General features: G+C 40.7%; 2 protein-coding genes across 3 annotated transcripts; one reads left to right on the forward strand and one right to left on the reverse strand.

The window, feature by feature from the left end:
• Positions 1–224: 224 nt before the first annotated feature.
• LOC136666119 (beta-1,3-galactosyl-O-glycosyl-glycoprotein beta-1,6-N-acetylglucosaminyltransferase-like) lies at positions 225–11,253 on the reverse strand. 2 transcript variants are annotated; one of them, XR_010795337.1, is made up of 3 exons: positions 11,198–11,253; positions 2,363–6,352; positions 225–772 (listed from the first exon to the last, which is right to left on the reverse strand). XR_010795337.1 is itself a non-coding variant. In XM_066644131.1 (2 exons), exon 2 carries the CDS (start codon positions 6,299–6,301, stop codon positions 5,024–5,026), a length of 1,278 nt encoding a protein of 425 aa, XP_066500228.1. In that variant the 5' UTR covers positions 6,302–6,352; positions 11,198–11,253; the 3' UTR covers positions 225–5,023. The 2 variants fall into 2 exon arrangements, 1 of the variants encoding a protein (XP_066500228.1); XM_066644131.1 differs by having other exon boundaries at positions 225–6,352.
• Positions 11,254–13,733: 2,480 nt separating this feature from the next.
• Positions 13,734–21,261, forward strand: rfk (riboflavin kinase). The gene is made up of 4 exons (XM_066644791.1): positions 13,734–14,149; positions 16,313–16,464; positions 16,695–16,797; positions 17,259–21,261. Exons 1-4 carry the CDS (start codon positions 14,068–14,070, stop codon positions 17,399–17,401), a joined length of 480 nt encoding a protein of 159 aa, XP_066500888.1. The 5' UTR covers positions 13,734–14,067; the 3' UTR covers positions 17,402–21,261.
• Positions 21,262–22,540: the final 1,279 nt, after the last annotated feature.

Consider the following 22,540-nt stretch of genomic DNA (forward strand, 5'->3'; position numbering starts at 1 on the left):
GGGTTTCCTCTGGGTGACTGTCTGTGAGGAGTGTGGTGTGTTCTCCCTGTGTCCACATGGGTTTCCTCGTGTGGTTTTTATTTTGTGACTGTGTACTGAAAATATGGAGGCCAGGACTAAAAAAAGCAGAAATGAAAAAAGTTTTGTTCATAATATATAACACTGGCATCAGTGTTTTTCTTGTTCATTTTATTTAAAAGTAAATACTAGATCATCTACCACCAAAGAACAAAGAAGACCAAGAACATTTTCTTGATTTTAAGAATTACAATTTCTTACATAATACGCCACAAAACGTCTCCCCACCACTTCCATTTACAATATTTCGGGCAAAGACACACACTCACGTGAAATAAGACAAATGCAGCAGTCCTCATCTCTCTGTGAGATATACATGTGTAAAGCTGCTGAGCTTGTGAACTAACCAAAGCCAAACCGAGGTTCCGGACAACCTGCACGGTGTCGCAGCAAACAATGTAGTGTGTTCCTGTTTTATTTCCTATTATTAAGCCACAGTTTGTGCTGAAGAACCTACTGGTTCCAGCTGGGAACACATTTTTCTGGATTTGTGAACCAGTTCATGTCGTTGGGACGAACGGTTCCTCTGTGTCAGTGTGGGTCTCTTCCTGGTGCTTCAGTTCGGCTGTGTGAACTTGTCCACAGGTGTGAGTGTGAGAGTAACTGGGTGAGTGTGTGATGCTCTGTGATGTCCAGAGTGTGTTCCTGCCTTGTGCCCAATGATTCCAAGCTCTGGACTCACCATGACCCTGAACTGGAGGAAGCAGTTACAAAAATAAATGATTGAAAGAACGAAATAAATGAGTAAATAAGTGAATAAAAACATTCCGTTGTCATTTGAACTTTTATTGCCCATTTTTATTGCAAATGACGAATACCCACATGTTTCCAACTCTTAAATCACATAATGCAATTGTGATCTAATAAACCACAACACTGTAGACTCCCATTGCACTTGATACAATTTCATAAAACTAAAGTAAATCAAAATGAAACACAACACAATAAAACAAGTCGTTTAGCTTCGGTTTCCGAGCTTCTATCACCCTTCTTTCAAGTTATTTGTAGCACTTACAAATTTGATCATAATCAAATAAAGGTAGTTGCTTTGAATGTAATAGACTTGGTAAATATCCTCTTTTCACAATGTAGTTATACGTTTAGTAGCCTAGCATGTACCGCTTAGCATCAGCATTTTGATCTGCGGCGGCACGGTGGCGCAGCAGGTAGTGTCGCAGTCACACAGCTCCAGGGGCCTGGAGGTTGTGGGTTCGATTCCCGCTCTGGGTGACTGTCTGTGAGGAGTTGGTGTGTTCTCCCCGTGTCCGCGTGGGTTTCCTCCGGGTGCTCCGGTTTCCTCCCACAGTCCAAAAACACACGTTGCAGGTGGATTGGCGACTCGAAAGTGTGTGAATGTGTGTGTGTCTGTGTTGCCCTGTGAAGGACTGGCGTCCCCTCCAGGGTGTATTCCCGCCTTGCGCCCGATGATTCCAGGTAGGCTCTGGACCCCCCGCGACCCTAAATTGGATAAGCGGTTACAGATAATGGATGGATGGATTTTGATCTGCCTCATTGTACTCATTATATCTTTCTGAAGGACAGTTAAACCACATCCACTTCAACTGGATCTGTATGAGGAACTGCTGCTCTTGTGCTTACTAGCCGGGTATTAATAATCGCGTAAAAAATACATACTTCCTTCATTTCTATATGCAGTGTGACAGTTTTGAATGAGTGTGTGCAGACATTCAGACTGGAGTTCCCAACCGCGACTGAAGGCTTATTATTGAGTAACAATTAAAGGGAACTAAAATATGACGTATGTACTTGTAAATGCACTCTAGGCTTAAAGTTGCCATATATTTGCTCATCCACATTTAAGATTAATAGCACTAATCGCTTCTGCTTTGTTTTGGAGGCCTTGCAGTATTTTAAAAGGTTGGTTAGGTTCAGTGTGTTTCCTTTCTGTTGCTCGGAGAGACGTGTGGTGTATGTGCAGTGGGTGCGCTATAGTTTGATCAAAACATACCATGCACCACAGGCCGGAAAACAATGTACGACTATTGTGCTTTGACATGAGATCAGTTTATAGGCACATATACATTCACGGATATTCACGGATTCTGAGAACTACTATCAAATACGATTATTCATTTATGGTTTTACAGTTCTACAGTAGGCTACAGGTTACAGAATACGTCTGCACATCTGACTGTGGGGGGCAATAATTTGCATTTTATGATGTGGATGTTTTAAACAGCGGGAAAAGTAAACAGAACTGGGATTAGGGCAGGACAGAGCGGGCAGGAAAATAAATATTAAAAAATATTATTAAATGTACTACCTTCAAAAACAAGAGCATATGGTCTTCAGCTGTGAAAAAAAAACAGAGTGAAATTACAGTAGGCTTGTGAAGTAGGAACAGACAAGGGAGAAGAAAAATGGAAATTGAATGGTCTTTTATAACTTGCATAATGCACAGACAGCCTCTGTTGGTTTGGCCTGTTGTGTTTGTCTTCTTGTAGATAGTAGAGCTGACGAGAGAGAAGCAGATGGCAAGAGACTATCCTCACAGTTTCATTCCCAGCTGATGGGAAATACACAGGTGTGAGTGTGTGTGTGTGTGAGAGAGAGAGAGAGATCGAGAGTGAGAGTGTGTGTGCTGTTCAGTCTAATGTGTCCAAATGTTTGTAGACACTCTTTATAACTAGTGCACTCTGTACCTGTTGTATAAGCTTTATAGTAATACCCCATTAATACAATACAACTCTACAACTACACACTAGCTGAAGGAAGTCATGTACAATGACAATACAATTAAACAACACCCCCCCCCCCCTCCTGGACGACCATCAATACATTTGGGATGAGCTGAATCATCCCAATCATAAATCATTCAACATCAGCACCTACAATCACTAATGTACTAAAAGTTGAATGCCATCATATCCTCAAAGAAATGTTCTAACATCTGGTCTGTAACATGTCCGCAAGCTGCAGTAAATGGGAGCACACTCCCACTTAGCCCCCTGCATTTTTTGGATGAGCAGGTGTCCACAAACTTATGGTCATGTAGCGCACATATTTATTTAGCTTTGTGTTTGTGTGTGTTGTTAAGTCTCCTGTGCAGTAAGTTTATGCTTCATTAAGCATGCATTACCTGCTTCATTGCTGCTGTGTTTCAAGCATGCCAGTGAGACAGGCCTTCTGTGTGTGTGTGTGTGTGTGTGTGTGTGAGAGAGAGAGAGAAATTAGATTATTTGTGGATATCTGACACTCCCAGGTTAACACATAAACAATAAAAAATGAATTTTAAGGGGTACTTGGCTTTTCTTCATGGGGAAACTTTATGCATATTGTGTCTAAAACACACTAAAGCGGAGTTTTGGGAGTTTGTATTGTTTGAGAGAATTCAATGTCTTTTAAAAGTTAATAGTAAATTAGCTTTTTAAATCTTATTAATCAAAATTAATTAAAGATGAGGCGGCACGGTTGCACAGCAGGTAGCGTCGCAGTCACACAGCTCCGGGTGACTGTCTGTGAGGAGTGTTTGTGTTCTCCCTGTGTCTGAGTGGGTTTCCTCCAGGTGACTGTCTGCGAGGAGTGTGGTGTGTTCTCCCTGTGTCTGAGTGGGTTTCCTCCAGGTGACTGTCTGCGAGGAGTGTGGTGTGTTCTCCCTGTGTCTGAGTGGGTTTCCTCCGGGTGACTGTCTGTGAGGAGTGTGGTGTGTTCTCCCTGTGTTTGCGTGGGTTTCCTCCGGGTGACTGTCTGTGAGGAGTGTGGTGTGTTCTCCCTGTGTCTGTGTGGGTTTCATCCAGGTGACTATCTGTGAGGAGTGTGGTGTGTTCTCTCTGTGTCCACGTAGGTTTCCTCCGGGTGACTGTCTGTGAGGAGTTGGTGTGTTCTCCCTGTGACCGCATGGGTTTCCTCCGGGTGACTGTCTGTGAGGAGGTGCTCCGGTATCCTCCCACAGTCCAAAAACACACGTTGGTAGGTGGATTGGCGACTCAAAAGTGTCCATATGTGTGTGTGTGTGAGTGAATGTGTGTGTGTGTGTTACAGATAATGAATAAATAATTAAAGATAATTTTCACAAACAGCTTTCACAAATATAACTATATAAACAACTAAAAGTGTCTCATAAACAAAGAAACAAACAAAAATCATTCTCCAATTAACTATATATTGAAGGGCTTTTTTGTTTTTTGTTTGTTTTTTTTAAAGGTGCACTTCTACAGCGCGGTGCAAATAATATCTTTATCACCTTTACTTTTAAAGACCCCCTCCATATGCTACAAAACAGGAAATAAGAAGTCAGTGCCATGACAGAGCATTTTAGTGTCAAACAGACAAATTCAGACAGCCAGTGTTCCCTAGGTCATAAAACTAAAACTCCAATATTGCACATGCTTTAGGCATGAGGTGGAACCTGGGCTGAGTGGCTCTATTTACACATGCACTTTACCCGGGGCTTGCAAGGTGCAGCGGAAGAGTGGGTGGAGACTGAGGTGGAAGCTAATTGTATTTTCTTAGATCCACACCTACTGAATGAATGCATATGTGTGCAGTTATATCTACCACAAGCCACTTTTATGGGATTTTATAATTTGAGTTTATAATTGGAGAGGGACTTAAAAAGTGTAGTGCAAAGATTTTCTAGTGGTTTCTCTTTCTCTCTCTCTCTCTCTCTCTCTCTCTCGTTTTGGATGATTGATGTGTGTTGCTGTTGGAGCGCATCTTTTTATCTCCAAAAATGGTAACTTTAAAATCTCTTAATGGAAATTAACAATGTTGTTAGTAACTGGGAACCATTTCTGTTGTATTGTGGACCTAGACCTATTACATATAAATGCAATTTGAAATGAAAAAAATAGATTTGGTTCCAATTAATTATTAATTAGAGCTTCACCTGGACGGTGGATGTTTTTTTGCATAAAAACATAGGCTTTTGGCTCAGGATAAGATTGCGATAACTATCCAAAGGCAACGCTCAGTTAGTGCAGAGTCATAGTTTATCCTGCTTTTGCAGGGCCCTGTGTCTGAGATACTCCTCCAGGCATCGAATGGCGATTGGGTCGAACTCTGTGTCGAACTTGTTGGCAAATAAATGGTTCTGTTCTAGCATCCACCCTAGGTCCCCGACCCCGTACACACAAATGGCCCGAACGTGTATGCCCTGGCATGGTGGGTACACGGCATCCAATGCCCCCTCGTGGTACATCCACTTTACAAGCCGGGAGATGCTGTTCATATCTGATACATCAAATTTGGGGTGGCCCCGGATGAACCCAGGAACGCCAGGCATACGCTGAAGCGTGGCCCAGAGGAACTCATCTGGACTGTAGGTATCCACCGACCACTTTATCAGGTCCTGCACCTTAGGGTCCTCCAGGACAAAGCGAGTGAAATCCCGACTCACCACCATATATGCACCACCTGAGAAGATCTTAATGCCATGAGGTGGAGGCTCTTTGTCTTCATTAGTCGTTTGGACGATACCATCATTCACAATGTGTCGCTTCTTCCATCTGTACTCCTTCCCTAGGGGCATGGCCTCCGTCTCCATGCTGTTGCCTCCCTTCAGTTTCTTAAGGGCACGCACTATCTCCAGGTTGGTTTTCATCGGAAAGTCTTGTCCGCACAGGTTAATGAAGTACTTCCAGTTTTTGTTGAGGTAGTATAGCTCTTTCATGCAGTTGAGATCAGCTTGGACGCGACTCCAGCTAGCGTAGACCACTTTTACCAGCTTATTGGCAACAAAAACATTATCGAAGCAGGAGACGATGGCATCAATGGCTTTCCGAGTGGACTCAGGGCTCTTTGTGTCCACATGAATGCAGTAAAAGTTCTGTGGGGCATAGATGGCCCTCAAGAGTCGCTCGAAATTCTGCACCTTGTGGTGGACGACAATAGAATAGGCCAGTGGGTAGGCCTCCTCCTCCTCGCTCAAGGAGAAGGGAAGGTACTTGCGAGTCATCCGGAACCTCTCGCAGTTCCGTGTCAGATTTATGTACTGATCGTCACTAATCCTGGTTTGGTTCTTGAAGGCCTTGGTGATGCTTAGAAGCTTTGCTTGTTCGACCTCTTCCTCATCGCCCTTTATAATCTTCTCACAGTCGCATCTATCGTCTGGATTGTCATCGTGTTTGAAATCTAGCCAACTGTAATCCAACTGTATCTCTCTGTATACAAACACAGAGAGCACTAGAATGGAGAGGCAGGCGAAAAGCCCAAGTAACAACAACCTCCAGAATTTCTTCTGCCTGATTCCTTTCCAGCCCATCACTAGATCTGTCTCTGTTTCAGTCTACGGGAGTGTGGCTGGTCCTGAGACCTGGAGGGAACACACTGCAGGTTAGAAAGCAATATTCGCACTTGAAACAGGGCATAGCTTCACTAATAGATGACTGAAAATGACATAATATAATGTTACCGTACCGACTGACTCTAGTTTCTCAAATGAATGAATGAATGAATGCACAGAGCTCACAAGCAACTTGTGGCTCCCATTTCCAAAGTTCACACATATATAAGCAGTCCGATCTAGATTAACTCAATGCACGGGTACATCAGGCAGTACTAGAAGCAACTTTTATGACGCTAAGCGACTAAATTAAATTCATCTGAATTCTACAAAAATGTGAATTATATTTATCTGAATATTTTATATTTTAATTACATTTGGTATGTTTTGAACTTTGTAGGTTGTGGGTTCGATTCCCACTCCGGGTGATTGTCTGTGAGGAGTGTGGTGTGTTCTCCCTGTGTCCGCGTGGGTTTCCTCCGGGTGACTGTCTGTGAGGAGTGTGGTGTGTTCTCCCTGTGTCCGCGTGGGTTTCCTCCGGGTGACTGTCTGTGAGGAGTGTGGTGTGTTCTCTCTGTGTCCGTGTGGGTTTCCTCCGGGTGACTGTCTGTGAGGAGTGTGGTGTGTTCTCTCGGTGTCTGCGTGGGTTTCCTCCGGGTGACTGTCTGTGAGGAATTGGTGTGTTCTCCCTGTGTCTGCGTGGGTTTCCTCCGGGTGACTGTCTGTGAGGAGTTTGGTGTGTTCTCCCTGTGTCTGCGTGGGTTTCCTCCGGGTGACTGTCTGTGAGGAGTGTGGTGTGTTCTCCCTGTGTCCGTGTGGGTTTCCTCCGGGTGACTGTCTGTGAGGAGTGTGGTGTGTTCTCTCTGTGTCTGCGTGGGTTTCCTCCGGGTGACTGTCTGTGAGGAATTGGTGTGTTCTCCCTGTGTCTGCGTGGGTTTCCTCCGGGTGACTGTCTGTGAGGAGTGTGGTGTGTTCTCCCTGTGTCTGTGTGGGTTTCCTCCGGGTGACTGTCTGTGAGGAGTTTGGTGTGTTCTCCCTGTGTCTGCGTGGGTTTCCTCCGGGTGCTCCGGTTTCCTCCCACGGTCCACAAACACACGTTGGTAGGTGGATTGGCGACTCAAAAAGTGTCCGTAGGTGTGAGTATGTGAGTAAATGTGTGTGTGTCTGTGTTGCCCTGTGAAGGACTGGCCTTGCGCCCAATGATTCCAGGTAGGCTCTGGACCCTGGATAAGGGTAACTGGATAAGGGTTACAGATAATGAATGAATGAATGTATGAATGTTTTGAATTTTTAAAGTGGTAAAGTAGTCATAATTTTGAAAATTCAGGTGTTAAAATTGACTTCCTGTGAAAACTGGACTCTTGACCTCTGACCTTGGATCATATTTTTATGATCTGAGCTTTAATCTTTTAATTTTATGGATCTGATTTTTAATTTTTTTATGTGAATTTTTTATTTATTAATTTTTTTTATCAGATATTTTCAGGTGTATTAAATGCCATATAAATATAATTCACATATACAGAAGTCAGATAAATATAATATTAAACTATTCACAATTCAGAATACTTATGTCTGCCATTTAGCTCTCCATTAAAATGACTTTCACTTCCATGTGTTTGTTCACGTACAGATAAACTCACCACACTTAGAAGATGCCACACAACAATTTTTGTTCAACAGTGGATCATTCCTGCTTTGATAAAAATACCTCAAACAAATGAAATAAATTTATTGGAATTAAAGGCATACTTTTTTTCTCCAACAAAGTAGATAAAAAAATATGGAATCTCTCAATGGCAAGGAAAAGTTAATGGAATCACTTTGCACTTTTTACATTTAAAACAATACACAAGTCTGTAAACGCTAAATCACCTGCCGTTAAAAGGGAATGTTTTCTGTCCTTTACAAGCTGTTGGACTTGTTTAGTTCAATGTAAACGTGGCTGTAATAAGTTCATTGTCAGCTGAAACAATGGAAAGGATCACAACAGTCAAATAGTAATTGTCACAGTCAGCAGTGTCTAAAGACTTACGCAAGTAGAAACAAAAGTTGCAACATATAGGCAGAACACATATGAACAAGAAAGCGTCTGTGTGTTGGCATTGAAAACTCAAAAGCAGAGTGCCTTGACAATCTTAAATACACAACAAAGAAACAAAACAAAAAAAAAAACTCCAAAGGTGAGCAGTCACAGGAGTCAAGGTTTGTGACGGGACTCTAAGAAATCTGCGGGATAAAATAGGATTTACATTTAGAAAAGCCAACTGAGCCAGCACTAACAGCTAAACAGGAGTAAAGACGGTTACAACGGGGTTAAAGAGAAGTTATTATGGAGGGGAAGGTTGAATAAAAGCAACATTCACAACTGTCATAGATGTGTATTGGCAAAGGAGTCATTTTTGATTGTGATTGTGTCATTTTTCATGTATGAGGTCATTCATGACTCAGAGTAAGGAGTGTCACAGCTTTAGATTTGCTCTTGACATTGGTGGGGACCTATGACTCTAACCCTTTTCTTTCTTTATTTATTTATTTATTGTAGTTTTTCTCTGTAGTTGCTCTGTGATAAAACGATACATACTTTTATTTCATGAATTATATAAATGTTAAACAAATGACTGACAAAGAAGCTGACAGTAATTTCCAAACCATGCTATTCGTAGCTACAGACAATTGTAGCTTGCTGTATGCCGTGTGCCAAAGCCTAGCATTGCCATTAGCGTTATTATAATGGACTCATTTCATTAGCCTTAAAGTCACATGACTTTAAGTGACTTACACTCTTCTTTGAAAAATAACTTCTTATGTCCAACTTCTTTTTTGCTCCCATCCGCACTCGCTTGTGTCACCCAAGGTGTGTGTGTGTGTGTGTGCAGGTGTGTGTGTGTATTGGTATGTGGTAGTAAGTGTATTGGCAACTCAAAAGTGCCTATAGGTGTGAGTGAATGTAACTGATAGAGACCAATTAAAAACTCATCACTTTTATTTTGAAATAACTCCATGTATACTACGTACACCACAATAATACGGATGTGCAATATATTCATATTTATATACAGCACGACATTCATTCATGTACCTGATGTGCAATATTTTTCTTCCATTTCAAGGACTGCAAAGAAAGTAGATTATCATACAGGTTCCACCAGTGTGGAATCACAAGACCTGTGAAACCTGCGGGACTTCTAACAAACCTAAATTCCAGATATGTGTTGACATTTTATAAAATTGTCCCCTCCAGGGTGTATTCCCGCCTTGCGCCCGATGATTCCAGGTAGGCTCTGGACCCCCCGCGACCCTAAATTGGATAAGCGGTTACAGATAATGGATGGATGGATGGATGGATTTTATAAAATTAAATAAAAATTAAGATCTGTGATTTGTCATTTCCAAAGTTTCCACTGACAGATTTGATTGGATTTGGCAAATGTAAATGAATCTAAAATCTGATGCCAGCAACACACTCAAAAACGTTGTACCAACGGCAAAACAAGAGCGACTAGTTTATAGACTATCCAACTTACACCATTATGAATCATTTTACAATAAAGTAGATGATCCGGAGAAGTCTCAGTCCATGTACCGTCTCTTACTGAAAATGTGTAATGCATCTAGGAGGGAGAATAAGACAAAGACAACCACAACTCACTGAGCTGGTGAATCAAAAATCCACTACAGCCATTAATAATCCTGATTTTTTGTTTTAGTTTATGTTCTTTTAGAGTGTACTTCAGGTATGAAACAATTACAAAACACATCTAAGTTGACCTCAAAAACATTGGAAATATTTTATTTATAATTTTGTCACGTCAGATTCTAGTTTATGGATTCTAACATTTTGGGAAAATGTCATATGTGTCCTGCTCATTATTGCCCAGTCATCAGTGTAGCTACTGAACACAAACGTCAGAGTGTGTAAATTCCCAACAGCAATAATGGCAACAGAGCTGCATCGAGAAAATCAAGCTTTCACCAAGTTCTTCAAGTCTGGACAGGTTTAAGGCCCACATTTATTGTTTACTAAGATTGTTTATATATAAATATTTTAAACCACATTAACAGCCTGCTCAGGATGAAGATGGCACTCCAGAATTTCAATTCCTTCAACGAATAAACAAAAGTGAATCAATTCTGATTTAATACAAAAGCTCTGTAATGTCTATTGTCCTATAGTAAGTTCTGGATATAATTATATGTGATATAATACATTCTCATAACACCCCAGAACTGGATTAACGGCTACAGACAATGAATAAATGAATGAATAATACGCTCTGTAGTGCCCTGATTCTGTAATATCAATTGTATAACCACATTAGTAATTATCCTATGATACCACAACAATAATACACTACACTGAGGATAATATTACATTTATATCATTGTGGCACTTGCACAAGATTATTTCTGTTTCCTTACTTTTGGGACACCGGTTATAATCAGTTTATAGCATTTCAAAATATTAAACACTGTAAACAATAGATAAAATAAAAAAAAATACAATTGAAATTGGTCTGACATTTAAAGTTTATTACTGTCTTATTTAATATATGATAACGAATATAATACATAGTTATACATTACTGACATTGTTGGGACCTAATGTGACATGCAAATAGCAACAGAAGACGGCTTTGATCTGTAATTAAACGACAGTTGTCCTGAGGTAATGTAACTTTAAACATTGTTTTAATTCATTAATTCAGGTTCATTATGAAATATTCAAAGAATAGGCTACTTACAGTAAGACAACAGTTTAATTAATCCTTCCTATTAGGTCTGAACCTCCTTAAAACATGATTTTCACTCCAAAAGAATTAAAGAACAAAGTTCAATTGTATCCAAGTAGTTTTTAAACAAAAATTAACTGACCCCAGTTGAGTGAATCCTCCCTTTAGTGTAAATCGGATTTCCTCGACCAGCTACTTCCCTTGACTGGTTACTTTTGACACTCATGTTTCTGTCTGTCTGCTTTTTGTGAAGAGCACATAGGTTTCACCTGGTTTTCCACTGGAATGAGGGCAGGGCCAAGCCTCTGCAGAAGTCTTAAGGTCATTGATGAAATGTAAAGAGATCCAGCTTTTCCCAAAGTCTTTACAGCGACCAAAACTCCGACTCTGAGACCGAACTGTAGTCTGTGTGGCACTCTTCCGACTGAGTGGGACAATGTTTATGTTGTGTTGGGAGGCAAATTTTTTCAGGGGAGTTGCTGTCCTGGATCCTCGTTTGCTTCCTCATCAAAAGCATGGTCAACAGCACAGTGCTGTTTGTTAAGAGCAGGTTTGGGACATGACCTACGTCCCGTTTTATCTGCGTTAATTGCACTATAATGAATTTAACCTAGTAGACCCTTTAAGTAGCATGTGTTAATTCAGGAATGTTGTTATGCAGTTAAAATGACATTTCATCGTCTGTCTGCATCTGCCAGAACAGGTTTGTCCAGGGGCTTCAAATTTTTGCATACCATGACATGCTGATGATTCCCACATGGTATAAAAGTTTTTTCGGCAGATCTTTACAGATCAGTGTCAAACTAAAGCTTCCCAGTTTTCAGTGAAGGGCAAAAAAATGTGAACAATTTGCCCCAAACAAAATTTTGATATTGGCTTTAAAGCTCAGAATGTACAGATCAGCACTTTTCTTAATTCGTATAATGGCGCCCCCTACTGGTGTTACAACCACAACTTTAAGCAGCACAGGAACTCGAAGTAAGTGCTTTTTGAGGAAAATTGTCAACTGTGGCCAGTTCTTTTTTGGAGGTGTAAGCACCCACATTATTTCAATGGCCATTTAAGACAAGAAATTTGTTGAAATTGTCAAATCAAATCTAATTTATTTATATAGCTTTTTTACAACTGACGTTGTCACGAAGCAGCTTCACAGTTTCAGAACAGAACATTTAAATCAAACCCTAATGCGAGTAAGCCAAAGGCAACAGTGGCAAGGAAACACTCCCTCCAGGCTGGAGGAAGAAACCTCGGGAAGAACCAGAACTCACAAAGGGGACCCATCCTCCTCTGATCAAACTATAGATTGAATTTTAAATGATCACCAGTGAAGTGTCATTATGCTACAGCACAATAATAATAATCATAATAGTGACATCAATCTTGGGGCATAGTAATAGTGCATCAGATTGGAAGAATCAGTCAGTGTTGCTAATCTGAGTCCATTTCTACTTCAGTGTAGTGGATCATGGTGAGGGGTCAGAGGCTGGCAGCAGGAGATGGAGGTGAGCAGGTGGTCTGGTCTGGTCTGGTCTGGTGTGGGCCGCAGGAGAATCCAGCAAACAACCTTCCATCAGTGGACCACCATTTTCTCAGAAAACAGTAAAGCAGATAGTTTGGTTGAGTGCAGCAGAGAAAGAGAGCATGTGAATATTTTCATTAGTGTAGTGAAGGTTTTGACTGTAACAGACTGGGAGGAGGGAAACCAGAAGGAAGTTCCTGAAACGACATACTTAAACTAGACAGAGGTTAGTTGCCAAAGGCTAAACTGAACAAGTGTTTCAAGTGTTTCAAGTGTTTCATGGAAGATTATACTATCAGCTTTAAAAATATATAGCTCAAAGCAATTCAAGACAGGAGGATGTTACAGAAGTGATTCTCACATTAAACCGTATTTGGCTGGAAATAAAGAAACTTCAAATAAATTATTTATTGTGGAGTTAATACTTTTTCTATGCTTGTGAAATTTTGAATACATAAAACATGTATGTAGCAATTTAACCATGCCAATGAAGTATTGTGACTTGACCCAACATATTTCAAAGTATAATTTTATTAATAGTTTTAATATTCTCACTTTTGACTAGGATTTTTAACAGTTTTTAAAAAGCCAAACAAATTGGGAATCTCTTTGAATTTTAATTAGAAGGAATTTACAAGTTTTTTGTAATGAAAACTTAGCGAAGTACATTAAGATTATAATATTCTGAGTTCAATTAATAATCAACACGTGTTTATTAACATTTCTAACACATTCTAAAGTACGCGTTTGTTTTGAAATTTATGAACACATTTTGAACCGTGTGTTCGGCTTTTATTTTGAAGTGCGCATAAGGCTGTGTCATAGTTGTGGCTCTGTCTCAAACGACTTCCTGCTCCCCTCACTCCACGCTGAGGCTCGAAACCTCCTCCCTGCAAGTTGACAGAATCTATTCCTTAGGTTTATGATGTAGGAAACCCTAGCTGTCTAAATTCAGATATATTCACAAGCACTTCTTTCTCACTGGATGAGGTTTTGAATAATTCTATTTGTTTTTAAAACCTTTAGACTTCCCCTTTAAAGCCAAAAGTAGTGTACTACATAAGCAATAACGGATTAGTTTGGGATCGAGCCCAATATGCTATAGCGCGTGTGAAGGACTTTTATTATGAAATGAAAGAGGAAAGAGGCTGCGAAGGTCGCTGAAGCCCGTTCCCTGGCTCCGGTATCTGAACCTTTTCTAAAGTTTGGGACAAATGAGTCGCGCTTTAACGCTTTAAACTGTCACACGAGCTCTAAATAGGTTCGGTCTGTTAGTTTGTTTCCCCAGTGGGCCGACATTTCCAGTGTGTGAAGAAGAAGAAGAGTTCTCCGGGGGCTCTAGAAAGATCTGTAGGGTTTAACATCACCCTGAAAAGTGCGTGGTGATTTCGCCGGTGATTTCACAGCGTTCAAGATTCAAAGTCGCTAGTGAATGTAACAGTTACCGACTCTCAGTGTTCACCGGTCACCTGTGTGTTAGTTTGTTAGAGGACATGAGGAGTTTACCGTTTTTCTGCCGAGGACCGGTGGTACGGGGTTTTGGAAGAGGAAGTAAAGACCTGGGAATCCCAACAGGTAACGGCTTCAACATTTAATATCGTATATTAACACAGACATATATCGAATTACAGTCACACAGTTACTCCATTTAACAGGCTTTATTAAAGGTACACTAGGTAAGAGTTGGGTTATGTGGCTCTGGGGCTCCTGTGTAATTCATGTTTACAGCACTGTATTGAACTCAGTGGGCTAGAGAAGGGAAAGGGGTGGTTTCCTGCCCTCCCTAAAAGTTACATGGTGCAGTTTCTGCAGTGCTGAGCGCAGAGTAGCAACGATAGAAGCACTATTCTCTTTGTGACGCATCACAATGGTTTTGAAGCTGTAAGTTAAGTGTAAGGTACAAATATTACGCAGTGTTCCTTTAAAGGAAAGCTAGGTAAGATTAAGGTTTGTTTTTTGCTCCTGAAATCAATGGGGAAGGGGAGGCTATTTTTCCTACAGTCCTAAGTTACAAAGTGCAGTTTCTGCAGTGCTGAGCCCAGAGTAGCAACGACAGAGACTTTATTCACCCCTTTACAGGTCAGTAAAGCATCACAATGATTTTGAAGCTGTAATTTTAAGGTAAAACATTACATGGTGTAGGAGGCACAGCAGGTAGGTGTCGCAGTCACACAGCTCCCGGGACCTGGATGTTGTAGGTTTGATTCCCGCTCCGGGTGACTGTCTGTGAGGAGTGTGGTGTGTTCTCCCTGTGTCCGCGTGGGTTTCCTCCGGGTGACTGTCTGTGAGGAGTGTGGTGTGTTCTCTCTGTGTCTGCGTGGGTTTCCTCCAGGTGACTGTCTGTGAGGAGTGTGGTGTGTTCTCTCTGTGTCTGCGTGGGTTTCCTCCAGGTGACTGTCTGTGAGGAGTGTGGTGTGTTCTCTCTGTGTCTGCGTGGGTTTCCTCCAGGTGACTGTCTGTAAGGAGTGTGGTGTGTTCTCCCTGTGTCCGCGTGGGTTTCCTCCGGGTGACTGTCTGTAAGGAGTGTGGTGTGTTCTCCCTGTGTCTGCGTGGGTTTCCTCCGGGTGACTGTCTGTGAGGAGTGTGGTGTGTTCTCTCTGTGTCTGCGTGGGTTTCCTCCAGGTGACTGTCTGTGAGGAGTGTGGTGTGTTCTCTCTGTGTCTGCGTGGGTTTCCTCCAGGTGACTGACTGTGAGGAGTGTGGTGTGTTCTCCCTGTGTCCGCGTGGGTTTCCTCCGGGTGACTGTCTGTGAGGAGTGTGGTGTGTTCTCTCTGTGTCTGCGTGGGTTTCCTCCGGGTGACTGTCTGTGAGGAGTGTTGTGTGTTCTTCCTGTGTCCGCTTGGGTTTCCTCCGGGTGCTCCGGTTTCCTCCCACAGTCCAAAAACACATGTTGGTAGGTGGATTGGTGACTCAAAAGTGACCGTAGGTTTGTGTGTGTGTTTCCCTGTGAAGGACTGGCGCCCCCTCCAGGGTGTATTCCCGCCTTGCGCCCAATGATTCCAGGTAGGCTCTGGACCCACCGCGACCCTGAACTGTGTAGGAAAAAATGGGATGTCTCTCAAAAATTGATGAAAAATGGAAAATCTTTATTACAGCAAGCAGTTGCAAGATACAAAGATGTACCATGGGTTCAGTGGAACGGGACTGAACATTGAGTAATAGAAAAACACAGCTTATATAGTTTGACAATACTGCCTTCCATCTCAGCTCCTCCTAAGGAACACAATACACATGGAACCCTGTCATCTGTGAGGAACTTAATGTGTATTGAGTTCTATCACCTTCATGTCTAGACTAGTTCACTTTGTCTGTGGTGGTTGTTGATTACTCAGTAATAAACTTCCTTTGATATTAATTAGGTCTTCTGGTCCCACAGTGAGAGCTGTTGTGGCTCTTCCTGCTTTGCCTGTTTATATACTAAATATGCCAAATGGTCAACCTATCTCTAGGAAGACACACTGGTTTGGAACTTTTGTTATGATATTAATATTGTTGATTGCAGCAAGTTAAGCCAGTCACATTTGGGTCCATGCTGTCATTTCTTACAACTGGATAAGCGCTTACAGATAATGGATGGATGGATTACATAGTGTTCCTTTAACTAGACAAATGACTCATGGTCAGGTGTGGTCAGTTCCCTTTGCGATATTAAAAAGAATGATTGTATTTAATTTGTTCAGTTACTGTTGATTGAAATGAAAATAGAGGGCTATTGTAATTTCTTTATCCATATCACAGCAAACTTCCCGGAGTCTGTAGTGGACAAACTCCCAGCGGACATCGGCACAGGGATCTACTACGGTTGGGCAAGAGTGAACAACGGGGACATCCACAAGATGGTGATGAGCATTGGCTGGAACCCGTACTATAAAAACACAAAGAAATCAATGGTGAGATTCAGAGTTTTTATTAAATGGACTGCTTTAAAATGTTACTAGTAGAAGAAGTATTAGCAAATGTTATATATCCATTTATAAATGTATTATATTTCCTCTCAGGAATGCTCAGTGAGTCTATACTGGTTCTCTGTATTTTATATGGAAGGTTACCACGGCCCAGTGGTTAGGACGTGTTTTATGCGTGATGTGTTTATTGATATACTGGATCATACTTTTGACAGGAAACCCACCTGATCCACAAGTTCAAGGAGGATTTCTATGGTCAAACTCTCAGTGTGGCCATGGTGGGCTACATTCGTCCGGAGAGAGGATTCAGTTCTGTTGGTAAGCCCTTGATTCTTTTCACATTCAGCTGTTCCCTGACAGACACACACAGATCAGCCATGTCCATGTTTCTCCATTTACTGTCCATTTTGTCATCTATACTGACCATACAGGAGCACTTTGTTGTTAGCCTCTTTTCACCCTGTGCTTTAGTGATCAAGACACCCAAAGGTCACCAGAGAGTAGGTATGATTTGGGGGCTTGATCATTCTCAGCACTGCAGTGACACTGACACTGGTGTATGCTGTGCTGCTACCAGTGGATCAGCCACAGCAAAGCTGCTCGAGTTTTACACCCGTCAGTGTCGCTGCTTGATGGAGAACAGTTCACCAGCCCAAAAAACAAATGCACTCGTGCCTGTAGGAGAACATGTCCACTCAGCTGGCCACAGAGTGTTCCTACACATTTAGACAGCGACATATTGATTATCTTGTTAAACCATGTATGATCTGTATTTACAGAGGAATTGATAGCAGCAATCCACAGTGACATAGAGGAAGCGAAAAGGAAGCTGGACTTGCCAGAACACATGAAACTGAAAGAGGATAAATTTTTCAGGACATCCATATCTACAGCAAACCATCAGATTATGAACGGTCACTGAAGTGAACCTGCACACGGCCTGTTGAGTCCCATCTTCTGTTTTTTCCCTGGGGTAAAGCCGCTAAAACATAAGCATCATGGTGTTATTTATATATATCAGCATTGTACAGAAAGGTTTACATGTCAGTTAGGCGCTCTTGACTGGTGCTGGCACTGATTGCAGAGTGTACTTTTGGTCGGTATGTGCTTTGTAGGTGTAAAGGAATAAGCCAGCGTTTTTCAACCTGATCTTTATCTGCTGCATCTGTAGCATACATCATTGTAATGTGGGTCATATTTAGTATTGAGTTTGAGTTTTGAGTTTTTAGAATCGCAGCAGTTAGTTTTGTCCTGGAGGTGCGTTAAACTGTCAATATTCCACAATCACCAGTGTGAAAAGAAGCAGTGGCTGGGTTCCAGTTTCTCAGAAGTCATATGACTGTATTCTCCAAATTGTACAGCTTTTGTTCGCTCATACTCATTTTATTAGTGTTTGTAAAATACTACCAGAGAGAGGTGGCACATAAACATTACTTTGAAAAATGCTGGAATGTTTCTTTCTAAATGATGAACATAAACTGTCCACCATTGTTTCTGGAACATTCATGAAGGACTTCCTGATAAAAGTAGGGAGCTGGAACTCTCCAGACCGTGAGAGTTGTTCAGACTTCAGTAACACTGATACCACACTATAAACCGGACCTGCCACGTGGGCAGACGTGGGAATTTGTAATGAACTTCATAAACCTGGTTCATTCGTATTTTAACAGTAAACTGGAAGCTTTTTACAGCCGGGATGTCGTAGTTTTACTTGAATATAAATCAGGTGCATTATAATAATACGTTTAACGTAAACTGAACCACAGGGAGCTGGGTAAAGACTAGATGTTAAATTGGCAGATAATACAATCAACAGGGAATTAATGAAAACATTTTGCTGTCCATAATTTTTCAAATGATTTGAGATTTGTTTTATGAAGGTTTAAGAGCATGCATACAGTTGTATAAATGTGTGTGTAAATACAGAAGATTATCATTCCCTCCTCAGTAATTTATTTGTTAAATTATTGTTTTTTTTTTCTCCCATAAAATTATGTACTTTTTAATATTTTGTACATAGATACATTTTTGTGGAATTGTAAGATTCCAATGAGCCTTAATTACTATTACTACTACTACTACTAATAATAATAATTTAATAACCTTACACACTATACAGTAATACCTAGACTTACGAGTATAATTGGTTCTGTGTGGTTAGGGGGAGTTTTTCTTTTCTTGCTCTATCGTTTAACTTAACTTACTCACTTAATGCTACAATGGTACAAAAAAACAGTGATACAACCAAGTTAACTGAACGCTCGCTGGGCCACCTAGTGGCGTAAGCTCACTCGCTCGTAACTCAGATCTCTGTTCGCATCATAAAGGAAAAAACTGACATATCTCGGAAAAGACGATTAACTCGTAAGTCAGGGTTTCACTGTATGTCGAAGAAGCCAGTGGAGGCTGTTACTGCAGCATAGGGGCACAAACTGCTTGTTAGTGGCCTTCATTTTAGTATCGGATGATTGTCAAAAAACGTATGATACCTTAGGGCTGGACAATAATTAAATATCAATTTATATCACAATATAAAATATATTGATTACAATGATATGATTTTCAGTATTTCATTATACATCATTTACAACATCTGTCACCGACTGACATTGTAGTCACTTCAGCGCACCCAATTTAAAATTAAGTTTTGATTATTAATATCGACAAAACCTATAAGTTTATGTTTGATGGTGATGTCATGTTTCTAGTAACGTTTCTCTTGGAAGGATTTCAGTGGATTTTATTCTGTTCAAATTGATATCGGAATTATATCGTATCGACCAAAATTAAGAAATATATTGTGATATAAATTGTGGCCGTATCGTCCAGCCCTACGTTACGGTGTGTTTTAATGTGTTCGCTGTTAATATTCAAAATCATCAGTTACTGCAGTTATCATTTGTCATAACTGGAAATGACAGATGTTGTCGTAGAACTTTCTATTGTTTTTTTTTTATGTGATATGTTTCTAAAATTGTTTAGATCTTTTTAATCTTGAGACAGCAGAGTGGAAGTATGTGCTTGAAATGTTGGTGTGTACATATCTATTTCCTGCATTATCATTGTAAAAGATTTTTTGCACAATCCAATGTAACAGTCCAGATGTAAACAAAGCTTTTCAGAGTGCTTTAATGTACAATTGTTTATTGTAGAGGAACAACACGTGAAGCTGTGTGTCTTTTGAGTAGATATTTGTAATTGATCATGGTTAAATGGCCTTCAATTTTGGAAATATTTTGGGGCCTACTTTGCCTTAGAACTCCCTGTATGCATCTCTCCTTAATCTTATACTAAAAACATGTTGTAGGCCAAAGTATTATCTTAAATCTTTGGTAAAAGAACGTAGCCCCAGGCACCATATTCATAACCAGTTTATGTCACGACCTGTGATTGAACCTTTAGAGGCATTTCGCACACTCACCAGCCTTTCATTGAGTTTATCTTATTGATTTTAATTATGCAGAAATTAAACCAAAAATCACGTGGAATTCCTCTTTGTCTGTGTACTGTGTGTAGTGTGCTTTAAGTGTGCTACAGTGCCTTAAACATAAAAAGGAAACACTATGAATAAATAAAATCCACCTACACACTCCTTGAAGTCAACTTGGTGAAAGCATTGCTTTACTTATATAGGATGTTCAAAAGTTTAGGCACCCCTGGTCACATGACCTGTTGCCATCTTAATTGAACGTAAGTATACTTCCTCTACAGAGAAAAAGCACACTGCATATTTTAACTCCTAATTTATTTGTAATTTGCCGAATTAAACGTTTGCATTAAATATGGCTTTTGGAAGTTTTATTTTTCTGGTCACTTCAGGTGTTTAAGTGACTGCACGTTATTGATCCTTTACCTCATTAGCTGTTGACATCATGGTTGTGTTTTCTGTATGTGGTGGAGTAGCAAACTACAGTGTTAACATTAAAAAAAAGTGTTTCCCAGCCTTCCAAGGCCAGGAGTCCAAATAACACTTCAGCAAAATGTTATTTGACCAGGGGTGTCCAAATATTTGCATAGGACCGTACAGTGACCTCCTGTTTTGGGGAAGAGTCCACTGGTACATGTTGTATGTCTAAACCCTGTAATTCCAATTGGGTCTGTTTATCAGTTTTTAAACTGTGTAAACATGTGCCATCAAATGGCCTGTGGTCCAGTATGATTTAGAATAAATCCAAGATTCATTGCAGCAATCAGCAATGAACCCGAGAGCCAGATTGAGCAAAGTTCTGCCGAGGCTTTCTGCTGTGAAAACTCCAAAATAATCATTCACTTGAGTTCACACTGTTTTGTTTCTTATGGAAGACCATTTCCAGAAATATACCTTGGCGTCTAATAATTATGAAGTAGTAATGAGAGGTTTTTAGTTATTGTTAATGACTATTTAAGATCTCATATCAGTGAGGTGTTTTCTCACAATTATACGAGACTAAGTCATATGCTTTAATGTGGGTGTGAGAGTGGGTGATTATTTCTCATTATTACAGCGATCTTCCACTGGTTTCTGAAGATATAAAATCCAGCTTCTTGACGTTAACTTGAGTTCATCATTACTCTCGTCGCAGTGGTGTTGCAAACAATGGTTAGTCTTTTACCAAGCAGATTGCTGAAGGTAAATATTAAACTCAACATGTACAAACCTGACCCAAATCATATTTTTCAGTCAGAAAATGAGCTCAGCACAAATATGAACTCTAGAATACCTCTGGCTCTTGGGTCTCAATGATGTAATTAGTCAAATACACCATATCTGTCCAGCTTTTTTTGTGCACTGTCAGCTTGTCTCTGGTTTTTTGTCATTAAAGCTGCTCAAACTCAGATCTGTCCTTGTCTGCGGCTTGTTTGTGTCTCAGTTGTTGTCCTTGACACGGAGCTGTTATTGGTGTTGATACTGGATGGGTTGGAGCTCAGCAAGTACATGGAGAACTTAAGTTCTAGGACTTATGTTCTGTCACACAGCTCCAGGGTCCTGGGGTTGTGGGCTAAATCCCCACCTGGAGTCACTGAGGAATTTGGTGTGTTCTCCCAGTGTCTTTGTGGGATTCCTCCGGGTGTTCCAGTCCAAAAAAAATTTAAATAGACCACAGGTCAATGATATAATACGAGGATGAATTCATTCAAGAGCCTGGGACTGGGGAAGCCTACTCAGTCAGCATCACAAAATCTTAGCCACTACAGAAGTTTATCTAACCTGCCAATGAATGATTATATCCCTAAGGGCAGCATCTGGTGCCATAACATGTAGAGGCCTGTAATAGCACTCCAGACCACAATTCAATTCATTATGAGACATGTAGGTCAATAATACGCTCTATTTGTTACAACTGATATTTCATTTATTGATTTTTTCCCCACGGCTGGTTGAATTCGCAGATGCAGATCTCACAGATGCACAAAGTCGACTGTATAGATTTTAGTGTTGCAGCTAGGTTGAGTGTGTCCCAGAAAATATCCAGCAAGGAGCAGCTCTGTGGTTAGAAACAGACAGTCGAGTAAGTGCTAGTGGAAAGCTGTCTAACTCAATCTGTGCATCTGCAAAAACTAACATGAATCAAATGTTCCGTGTACAGTATTATGCAGAAACCCACAGATAAAATGCATCAATTAATTCATTCGTTTCCACTCCAAATGGCCATTAACTACTACCCGTTATTCACGTCTCAGGATCAGATGTAAAGTAATGCCGAACGTCCACTGTGAGAACACTATGCTATGGGTCTGAAAGGACGTGGAGTTTTAGAGACGTGAAAATGGTAAGCGAGGCAGCGACCAAAAGGTTGTAACTTTGGTCAATCAATGCACTGAACCAGCACAACCCCAGGAGTCACCGTGCTGTTCTCTGGCTGGTCGTAGTAGCAAAATGACCAGTTTCCTTTATAAGTTATTTAATAAATTTGCACTTAAAACTGATCATTTTCCACAGTATAGCTGCGAAAAAAAAATGGCTCCCTAATCCCTCAGTAATATTGTGCTTTGTAGTGAGGCACTATATAGTTCACCAAGTAGCGTCAGAAACACAAGTGATTTCAGTCACTTCCACTTTCGGTTGCTTAGTAACAAAGAC

Source organism: Hoplias malabaricus, chromosome 14, assembly GCF_029633855.1.
Source record: "Hoplias malabaricus isolate fHopMal1 chromosome 14, fHopMal1.hap1, whole genome shotgun sequence".
NCBI lineage: Eukaryota > Metazoa > Chordata > Actinopteri > Characiformes > Erythrinidae > Hoplias > Hoplias malabaricus.

Excerpts from the sequence above, each read along its gene's own strand:
- rfk (XM_066644791.1), top strand. The coding sequence starts at position 14,068 with ATGAGGAGTTTACCGTTTTTCTGCCGAGGACCGGTGGTACGGGGTTTT. Across the intron at positions 14,150-16,312 it reads AGACCTGGGAATCCCAACAG|CAAACTTCCCGGAGTCTGTA; the intron begins GTAACGGCTTCA and ends TCCATATCACAG. Across the intron at positions 16,798-17,258 it reads GAGAGGATTCAGTTCTGTTG|AGGAATTGATAGCAGCAATC; the intron begins GTAAGCCCTTGA and ends CTGTATTTACAG.
- LOC136666119 (XM_066644131.1), bottom strand. The coding sequence starts at position 6,301 with ATGGGCTGGAAAGGAATCAGGCAGAAGAAATTCTGGAGGTTGTTGTTA.